The following is a 10,292-nucleotide window of genomic DNA, read 5'->3' on the forward strand; positions in this document are numbered from 1 at the left end:
CGGGCCAATCATAGCGCCATCTGGTTTCCCCCTTCAAGCTAGACAAGTTTCGTTCTTTGTAGTTTTTTCGTTTGACGCTTATTTCGTGAGATATTTGGCCCGGTCACGATCAATGGACTACCCTGTATATATCTTATATGTATAAAAAGGAAAGAACAGAAGTAAAAAGGAAAGATAGAAACAATAATAATAATGATGTGTTCCATTATACAGTGTGTTGATATAAAAGAAAGGATGAGATAGAGAGATGTTCTTCAGCTTCTTAGATTCATTTGTCTGTTTCTATAATCGGTAGCTGGTGGGCATGTGACGAGCTCTGCCGCATTGGTATTGTTCAGAAGTCTGTATTCTAATTGTGTGTTAGAAAATATTAAATACACTTATAGCAAAGTTAATTCATTCAAACATGCCGACGATATCCATCTGTTCATATCTCCGTGACATGCCCAGAAATCCTGCTTCAAGAGGATCGTAGCTAACAAGAAGAATTCACATGACCAGAATAGGGGCGATCTGAAGCCAGTATGGTCGTACCAATCTCCAAGCATAATAGTGGTAACAAAACGGATGTACTCAAATTTACAAATGTTACATGTTGAATATATTTATGGAATCTTGAAGGTCTGTTTATAATTAATGCCAGTTAAAGTTCAGCAAGAATATGAATACTTTCCAATCCTTTTTTAATCATTCTCTAAAAATTCTCCTTTTAATTATTTAAGCAGCAAATTTGTATTAGAATGTCCAATATATATATATATATATATATATATATATCACATTTCTAGTCCCCCCATCACTATTAAATGGCGACCGTTCAAAGGACGGCCCCAAGTGGAATATGAACAGACGTTTCAATTGTTAAGGTAAATTTTTTTTTGAGATAACTGATCCGTTTTTGTCGTTACAAGAAAGTACTGAGGCCTTTGTTGCATTTGCTACATTTCCGTGAGATTGGAAATATTAACAACTTGAAGGAGCAAAGTAAAAATTAAATACTACCTAAAACCGAGACGCTCGGGGAATGCATTTGCTGCATTTCCGTGAGATTGGAAATATTAACAACTTGAAGGAGCAAAGTAAAAATTAAATACTACCTAAAACCGAGACGCAGCGGGAATGCTAATTTCACTGCAAAGGTAGGAAGCTGCTATGCTGCATGCTTATGTGGCTGTGCTTGGCGCCATGTCTCTCGCAGTAAATAATCTCTTTTCCTTCCAATGAATATCCTTTACGGAGAGTGCATTTCTCTATAAAAGACGAAAATTTGTATAAAGTAACCACTAAGGTGCAAAATAATTCTTGCAAATAGTGTAAGACACTATCAGTACGACTGCATCAGAGAATATTTACTTTCATTAATGCAAACGCACATAAGACTGTTTTAATTGAAAGATACCGATACAAACAAATTTCCAGTTTTGAAATTTTTTTTTATAGTTTTGTTAAGCATTGTTCACAATGGAGTCAAAGGAAATGGCCACTGTTGAAAATTCATTACAAAATGCAAATGCTAAGATGGCGGAAATCCGCACTTGGCAGCAGTTGAAAGTAACGCGCCAAACGCGAACTGGTCATTGGCTACCAGAGCAATCAGGTTGGGGTCCCATTATTAAAAAATGATGATACTGGTGATATAACTAATCACGATTTCACTTTTATGACACTTGAAGAGACAATTTTTCAGTTCTCACTGGGAAACATTTTTCCAAATAGTGAAACTGAAGCGCACATCAATTAATGCTCTTCTCACTATTTGCTCACTACGACGCGAAAGCAAGAGCAGCAAACCATTCGAAAAAGCAATGTAAATTCTAGTGACACCCACAATATGACACAACTCATGGAACTAATAACACAAGAGCTTACAAGGCATCAGGAAAATACAGGAAAACAGTTTATACAGCAATTCACAAAAATCAGGAAAATATAAGGTAACAGCTTACACAGCAAAACCAGGCATTTAACGATTTCAAAAACAGTATTAGTCAACAGTTCAGTGAGGTGAGCAGAGCTATATGCACAAAGTTATCTGACGAAATATCTGGGAAGTTGACAGATCTTGGTAAACAACTAAAACAAGAAATAATTACCGCCGTATTTCCTAATTTAAATACGTTAACGAAAAAGGTAACCTCGGTAGATTGTAAACAAGAACAACTGGTAGGTGAGTTGCAAAGCTTCAGTGAATCATTTTCCCAAATTCAGGATACGCTATCCCAAATGAATGCATTGGTAGAAATTGTGCCAAACACAGTCAGCGAGCTGCAAGACGTATGCAAAAACCTATGGTACTTATAGAAATACACAAATTGGGCCTAAGGGTAGATCATTTGAATTTAGAATATGAATTTACCAAAAAACAGAGGGTTAAGTTACATACAGATGCAAAGGAAATAACTGAAAAACATGAAGCTGGGTTGCTGGATAAGGGCAGCACCCTTGCTGAAAAGGTAGTGTCAGAATGCAAAATTCATGTAGCTGCATTAGAAGAAGTTCTAAATGAGAAGGAAAGTCAACTTCTAGTTAAAATAGAGTCGCGTTTGAAGGAAGCAGAGGAAAGATTGCGAGCCAATGTCAAAACTACTAACATTCCAAAACAACAAATGAATGAAGACAAACCTCTGCTCATAGAGAACTTAGATACCTTCACTGATTACCTACAAAACGGGGTTAGCCCGTCGAATGAAAATAGCGAAGGTTGCACAATGCAACAACACTTTCTGGCAGTTGCACCTGTCGAGAAAGCGCAGTTGCCATGCGCTACACCACAAGCGAACATAAATAAACACGTGTGTCACTGACAGCGTGGCGTGTTTGACAACATTACTTGTCGATGAAGGATTACTTAGGCATCGACAGTTTCCGATGTTTACTCCTGAAGGGAAAAGAACACACCCTTTGGTCTTTATAAGAACATTTCTAAATGTTTTACCTCGTACCTGGACTGAAGCCCAGAAAATTAGATTTGTTGTTGGACACGCACAGGGTGACGTTCTGCTATGGGCCATGGACATGCGGAATGTTGCCACTATTATGAATAGTTTGAGAGAACATTTCTGGATAAGTATTGGTCTAAGGCCGTAGAAGAGAGGCTCAGACGTGAAGTATTCAACCCATTTCCGTTCAATAGCAAGTATGGGAGCGTAAGGGGTTATGTTGAAAAATATTTGAGTAAAACCAGGTACTGGACAAAGCGGTATCTCAAGTAGACGTGCTGAAAATTTTAACGAGCCGTCTTCCTGCCCACATTAGGGAGAAACTTATTATCATCCCAGAACACGATACCAAATACTTTCTATCTGTACTGGACTCAATAGATTTAATATATGAATAGAGGAAAGTACAACAAAGCCTGTTAACACGCTGATAGCGACACAGAGGTTTATAGACCAACAGGTAAACAACCGATTCGTAGTACAACCTTCGACCATAAATATAATAGACTGGCCCTGACGTCATTTTCGCGGCTCCAACATCTCTGGGCTGAAGTCACGTGAATGTTGGCAAAACATGGTTGTTTAGTGTTGCGCTTATGGCTGTACTCAGCGTTTTGTCGGGGGAAATGGCATTACATTTCATGTATAAGTGTTTCTATGATAGTGCAGATGCGTTTATTGAAATCTGCTGAAGTGACTTTTATATGTTTTATACACTTGAAATAGAGTATCACGTAAATTAAAGTGTTGAAAGTGGTGCCTGTAAAGTCAGACTCATACTACATTTTGGAAAGTATCTGTGATAATTCGGTTACAGAAGTAAGTATAACTGTTTCTCGTTCCTACTCATAGGTTCCCTAAGGATGAAAACCGAAGGCAGCTTTGGATACAGGCTCTGAAGCGGAAAAACTTTAAGCCGTCTGCACATACGCGCCTTTGCTCGAAACACTTAGAGGAGAAATGTTTTGATAGGTTGGTTATTATTTACAATGTATATTTATAATTTCTATTTACAATACCTGTCATTTTTAACCCCGATGTTTTTATAGGTCTAAAACTGGAGGGAATTGGCTAAGTAGTGATGCTATCCCGACACTTTTCGATTTTCCCGAGCATATGAAATCGAAGAAGCCTAAGCTCCGTAAATCACACTCTAGAAGGCGTTCGTTAGATGATGCCTCGTCTTCTGAAATCTGTGCTTCCAATGCCTGTAAGTCTGAATGTTCTTAGAATGTGTGTAACAACTGCGAGTGAGTAAAATATTATATTAGAATAAAACTGTAGCACGTTACGTTAAGTGCCATTTCGGACATGCTTCGCCCACAAATTAAACCTCAAAACATGCATTTTTGCTTTGTTTACAGTGACATGCGATATGGAAACGAACACCCCGAAAAACAAAAGTTTCAGGTATATTGGAGACTTTTCGAATAGCGATTTGTGTACTCCTGGCATAGCAGAAAAAGTGATAGATGTGGCAAGACGGCAGATTAGCATCAAAGCCAGAAAGTTAAAGAATTTACAGCGGTCATCTCGTGGGATGAAGAAGAAAGTCTTGTCTTTGAAATCTTTGATAAATAATCGTGTTATAAATGAATCCCTGGCTAATTTACTAAAGGCAAGTATATTTACAATGCCTGTAATTTTTAAAATGTATAACTGATTGCAGGTTGGAATACTTATGCTTAAATGATGTGGCTTTTTGCTATCAGATGCTGCCACCTGGTACTTTGGAGTTGCTCCAACGTGTCAGTAAAGGTAAAGAAGCAAATATGTATCCAGCAGCTCTTCGGACCTTTGCTCTAACACTAAATTTTTACAGTAGCAAGGCATATAGCTATGTAAGGAAAAATTTTAAAACATCACTGCCACATCCACAAACATTAAGAAAATGGTACAGTGTTGTTGATGGGGATCCTGGTTTCAGTAAAGAAGCAGCAATAGCGCTTAGAATAAAAAGTCAGGAACTCATTAGCAAAGGTAAGAAATTGCTTTGTGCCATGTCATTTGATGAGATTGCCATAAGGAAGCATGTTTAATTTTGTGGAAATAAGTTTATTGGTTACATAGATTATGGTACAGGTCTTGACAATGACAATCTGCCTGTTGCAAATGAGGCATTAACATTCATATTGACTGCTGTTAATGGTTCATGGAAAATTCCAATTGGCTACTTTTTAGTCAATGGCCTGGGCGCTGTTGAAAAATCAAACCTACTTAAGGAGGCATTGAAATTTACATATGATGCTGGAGTAGAAGTAATTTCTGTTACTTTTGATGGTGCTCACGTAAACACTGCAATGGTAGACAAGCTAGGGGCCTGTCTTTCAACGTGCAGAATGAAATCTTTTTTTTAAACACCCTCTATGTAAGGATGATGTTTGCGTATTCCTTGATCCATGTCACATGTTCAAGTTAATACGCAATACATTACCTGGTAAAGGTGTCATTTTTAATGGAAACAGAAATCCAATAAAATGGGATTATGTATTAAAATTACATGAGCTGCAAAAAGTGGAGAAACTTCTGGCTGCTACAAAAGTAAGAACAAAACACATTGAGTGGTATCGTCATAAAATGAATGTAAGGATTGCTGTGCAAACATTTAGTGGTAGTGTAGCTAATGCTCTAGAATTCCTTGACAAAGATTTGCAACTAGCTGACTTTAAAGGATGTGAACATACAGTTAAATTTATAAGGACAATGAACAACCTTTTTGATTGTTTCAGTAGTAGGAATCTCCTGTCCAAAGGGTATAAATCACCTCTGTCAATGCAGACAGCTGGCCATATTTTACACAGAGCCTAAGAAAATTATATGTTTCCCTCATAGACAGCTCTCAACCAAAACTAAATTTCTTGCTTACATATAAATTGCTACAGGACCACATAGAGACATTTTTCAGCTCAATCAGAAGATATGGTGGTGTTAACAACAATCCCACAGCAGCTCAATTCAAAGCAGCCTACTAACGATTGCTTATCCATCAGCAGGTAAGAGGGTCAGAGTTTGGATCTACTTTGGATACTGCAGATTGTTCAACTCTCAGTGTATCTTCTGGACTGGATGTGATGCAATCTAACCCATTTACATCAGTTATCAATTGTAATTCAGAGAAGTTAGGCCTAGATGTTGCATCAGTCTCTCATGATCACTCATACAGCACTCCTGCTGTCTCATTTGAGCAGCTGTCAAATTATGTACGGAATGTTGTTGCATACATAGCAGGATTCATTGTGTGTAAGTTGACTAAGTCAGTACATTGTGTAGAATGTGCAAATTCCTTGTGTGGGGCAGTGGACAGTGACATTGGACTAATCAGAAGAAAGAATGTGGGAGGTTTAGTTACACCTTCTGCTGACGTTATTAAAATTTGCAAAGCAGCAGAGCAAGCTTATCGGTTGCAACAGGCGAAGGGAATGTTGCAAAAGAAAAATGTTATGCTTGTTCTTGTTTCATGTGCTATGGCAGATGTTGATTGTAGTGTTTTTCAATCTATCAACAAACATATTATGGACTTTGAGCCCACAGAAATGCTCTAATTAAATCAATTTTATTTGAGTATTTTAAAATTAGAAATAACCATTTTGGCAAGTCTGTGACAGAAACATTCCAGAAAGGTTGTGTGAGGAGTTTATACACAAAAACTGTGCTGTTTAAGGGACATTAAATATTCTATGCCTGATCCCTATTACATTAGAGTTAATAATTGCCAAGGTTATGTTGTTTATTATTATTAATGTTTGAACCTTGATGTCTACACAAAGTACAGGCACAGGTATCTGGAGTTCTTCTAAGTGCCCATACTGCACCCACAAAGCCTTTTTCAATATATGTTTGGACTTTACTTCTGTTTTCAGACCAGTTGGATTCATTTCTTTTATGTAAACGTAGATATTCTTTTGCTCTTAACAGAATATATATTTATGTACTGTCTTTTATTTTTTGTTCCTTCTAGGTCTGTATGTTGTGTTGTTAATTTGTTTGGGCCCTTATATTTTTACTGGATTTATTCTCTTGTCAGTGTCTTCTATATCTTTTTACCTGTTAAACATTGTTCTGCCCTCTTAGAATATGGGATTAAGAAATAAATCTGTGGGAAAATATTGTGTTGTAAGAAAGAAAATGTGAAATAAAATTTTGTAAGAAATAAAATAATGTTGTGAAATAAAATATTGAGTTAATTTTTTCTGAATATCCATTTTTTCCCAAGATATGTTAGTTTTCTTTGAATACTTGCAGCAACTGAGAAAAAAGTGTAATAAATTTAAAATGAGAAAAGCACTTGAAAGAATCAACATTTATTTCTTTTCATGTTATCTATGGAAACTCAAACACCCAAAAGTTGTTTCACGTAATAGTTTAAACCAGTTTCTTGATTCTTAGTCAACTGTAGTTGGTGCAATGGATTGTGTTCACTTTGGTAAAATGTGTCTGCTATAGATACATAATAACCACCAGGTAGCAAGGATTTGTCAGATGAGATTGTAATACAAATTCAGTAGGCTCTGAGTGAAGCATGTACAGGTACATATTTTTCATTCATATGCAACAGCTTTCAAAATTTGCTAAGGAACTTAGTGAAAATGTGAGATTATGCATGGTGTTGGCAGTGCATGTTTGTAAATATCATTTGAGTGTCAAGCACAAAAGTATTTCTATTACCTCAGTTATTACTGCAATGGATAATGTTCACCTCTGGCAATATGCATCCACTACAGACATCAGGTACTAAGGATTTGTTGCACAAGCTTGCAATAAGAAATTCAGAATGCTGTTTGATTGAAGCAAGTACAGGTATATATATTTCATTCATATGCAACAATTTCCAAAATTTGGTACAAAACAACATGAAAATGTGTGACATTGGCAGTTTATGAACTCTGCAGAAAACAGACCTCACTTTGCAGTGTAAGAACAACTTTTCCTATCTTTAAAGGTTACTCCTAAGGTAAGCCTAAAATTTCTGTTAAAAAAGTTAGTTTTTAAGCTCTAGGTTGACTAATTGTCTTTGCTGTATTTGTAGTAAGCTATTCAAATTGTTCACAAACTGCAATGATAATCATTATTATGTAATTAAAGGGGAGTTTTATTTGATTTATGCCAACATGATTATTATGCAGAGGCAAGGAAAAATTTCCTCATGATCCCACACAGTGTCAGAACAAAATCAGATCACTGAACAGGTATTATTTTTCTAATATAAGAAAGAGCCCCTATTCTTATTGTACTGAGAGACTGCCAAATGTTTTCGTTTTGACAGATGAGCTCTAACCTGTTTGTGCCCTGGGAAATAGCTCTTAATCTGGATGAGGGTCAGTACAGTTTTGCAATATTAGGAATGGAAATTGGCCCTTAGATAGTTTTCTTAAAAAATTATATACTGTCACAGTTCACTGTGGGAATTATTTTGCAGTTTGTTTCCTCACAGAATTACTATCTTAAGACAGAAGTTGACAACAGTGTTTTAACCTTGAAAAGAGTTTTCCTTGAGTTTGTTTTCATCAACTGTGAAGAAATACCTGTAAAAAATTAAAATCATTGCATAATCTCTTGGAACTTTTAATTTATGGCCTGCCCTGGTTAAATTGATTGCTGTAACGACTGTTTCAGTTGAAATTTTGTAGGTGTTTCTGCAGTCATAATTGACATCTTTTACGGTGCACAATAATCACTTTGGTATATGCATTATTCATTTTGAGGCACTTAATAGCCCACAGGTAGCAAGGATTTGTATATTCAAGTGAGATTATAATAAGGTAAGAGCACCTATAGTCGACACATTAAGAGAATTTTTTCTACCTTCTAATACTATTAAATAAACGTAGGCTCCAAAACTATTTTCTGAAACTTCAAAGTCTCACCTTTCATCTAAAACATTTTTTTAAGCTGATAGTTTAAACTTTTGTAAAAATATTGGGAAAGGAACCTTTGAATTGCACCTAAAACTGATACTCTAAAATGGACCTGCTCCTAAAGTCGACAATTTTGGCACCTATAGTTGACATAATTCCCATATCCCATTTTCTTTTATAACTGACTAGAGCTCAAAACGCGGCGAATCCAATGTTTAAAGTTTTGACATGAGCCCACTCTTACTGTTTAAAAGAATTTTAACGACATTTTACTTTAATTGATAGTTTATGGTAATTTCGTCCCGCTGGGCACCAGAGTGGCGTTCGATGTATTTTTTAGATTTTTTTAAATGGTACTGTGAACAAATCCAGGTCAAATGTAGTTCTGGCATAATTTTTCGCAAATAAAAAGTAATTTTTGTTGGAAGCGTTTGGCAGCCAATTGAGAAATGTGTGGAAAATACGATACAAACATAGGATGGCAGACGGCTGATTTGAAATCCCGCCACGTTTTGCCAACAGTCACGTGGTTTATGTTGGAGCCACACCAGCCCTATAGCTTCTGCACAGCAAGGCCAGTCTACTAGTATCTATGGTCGAAGAGTACAACACGGATCCTTACCCTACAGAGACCTATGGTAATGGTAATCAGATGGCAATGAAGAAGGCCGTAAATACAAAGGTGGATATAAAAGAAATGGGCAAAAATTTAGCAAAAAGAATTACAATGGGCAAGTAACGTATGGCCAGCCTGTACAATATGTACGTTCACAAGCTATGGACAATAGTCAGCCAATCGCTTGGCAAGCCCAAAACAATGACAGACAAACAGGCAGAGGAATTCGTCCGGCAAAGTAACATAAATATGCCAAATAACCATGGAGGTCTCCTTATACCTCCATGCAAATAACACACAGAGGCAAAGAGAATTTCAGTCGAGAGCCTCTCAGGACAATAACTGGCATAACCAAACACCAAGGGTCAACATAGTGGAAGTTACGCCAGAAAACATGAACCGGTCACGGTAGGGCCCTGTTCTATGACCTTGGAGAGGAGTGGTGACACGAGCTTGATCGACATTTGCTTTATCAGATACTATCACGGTAATGATGTGAGAGACGATCTGGATCAATGTAATGAGTGTATGCAGGAAAACTTGACAGAGGACAAGGTACAAGCTACTATTAAAGCCAAAATATTTGGCCTTTATGTACCCATAGTGCTTGACACAGGTGCTATGCCTAATTTGATGTCACAGGGATTCTTTCCAGAATTGATGAAACGTTAACGTATACCCAACTGCCAATGCAAAATTGCGAGGTACAAACTGCCACTGGTCAGAAATCAAAAGGAGTAAAGATGCAAGCCTTAATTCCTGTAAGATTAGAACAGTTTTCTGTATGGTGCAATTTTTTGATAGTAGAGAAATTAATAGTTGATTGTTTAATCGGTATGGATACATTTAGGACATACCAAGTGCACACTGATATAGGAAAAG

At 36.8% G+C, this 10,292-nt stretch overlaps 1 protein-coding gene across 1 annotated transcript; it reads left to right on the top strand.

Moving 5' to 3' along the window:
- Window positions 1-3,515: 3,515 nt before the first annotated feature.
- LOC126234696 (uncharacterized) lies at window positions 3,516-7,112 on the top strand. The gene is made up of 5 exons (XM_049943436.1): window positions 3,516-3,701; window positions 3,792-3,911; window positions 3,989-4,149; window positions 4,304-4,557; window positions 4,652-7,112. The coding sequence occupies exons 3-5, from the start codon at window positions 4,056-4,058 to the stop codon at window positions 4,976-4,978; spliced, it is 675 nt and encodes a 224-aa protein (XP_049799393.1). The 5' UTR covers window positions 3,516-3,701; window positions 3,792-3,911; window positions 3,989-4,055; the 3' UTR covers window positions 4,979-7,112.
- Window positions 7,113-10,292: the final 3,180 nt, after the last annotated feature.

This window comes from Schistocerca nitens, chromosome 2 (genome assembly GCF_023898315.1).
Source record: "Schistocerca nitens isolate TAMUIC-IGC-003100 chromosome 2, iqSchNite1.1, whole genome shotgun sequence".
Lineage (NCBI taxonomy): Eukaryota > Metazoa > Arthropoda > Insecta > Orthoptera > Acrididae > Schistocerca > Schistocerca nitens.

Coding starts and splice junctions, on each gene's coding strand:
- LOC126234696 (XM_049943436.1), top strand. CDS start 4,056: ATGAAATCGAAGAAGCCTAAGCTCCGTAAATCACACTCTAGAAGGCGT. Junction 4,150..4,303: donor AATCTGTGCTTCCAATGCCT/GTAAGTCTGAAT, acceptor CTTTGTTTACAG/TGACATGCGATATGGAAACG. Junction 4,558..4,651: donor CCCTGGCTAATTTACTAAAG/GCAAGTATATTT, acceptor TTTTGCTATCAG/ATGCTGCCACCTGGTACTTT.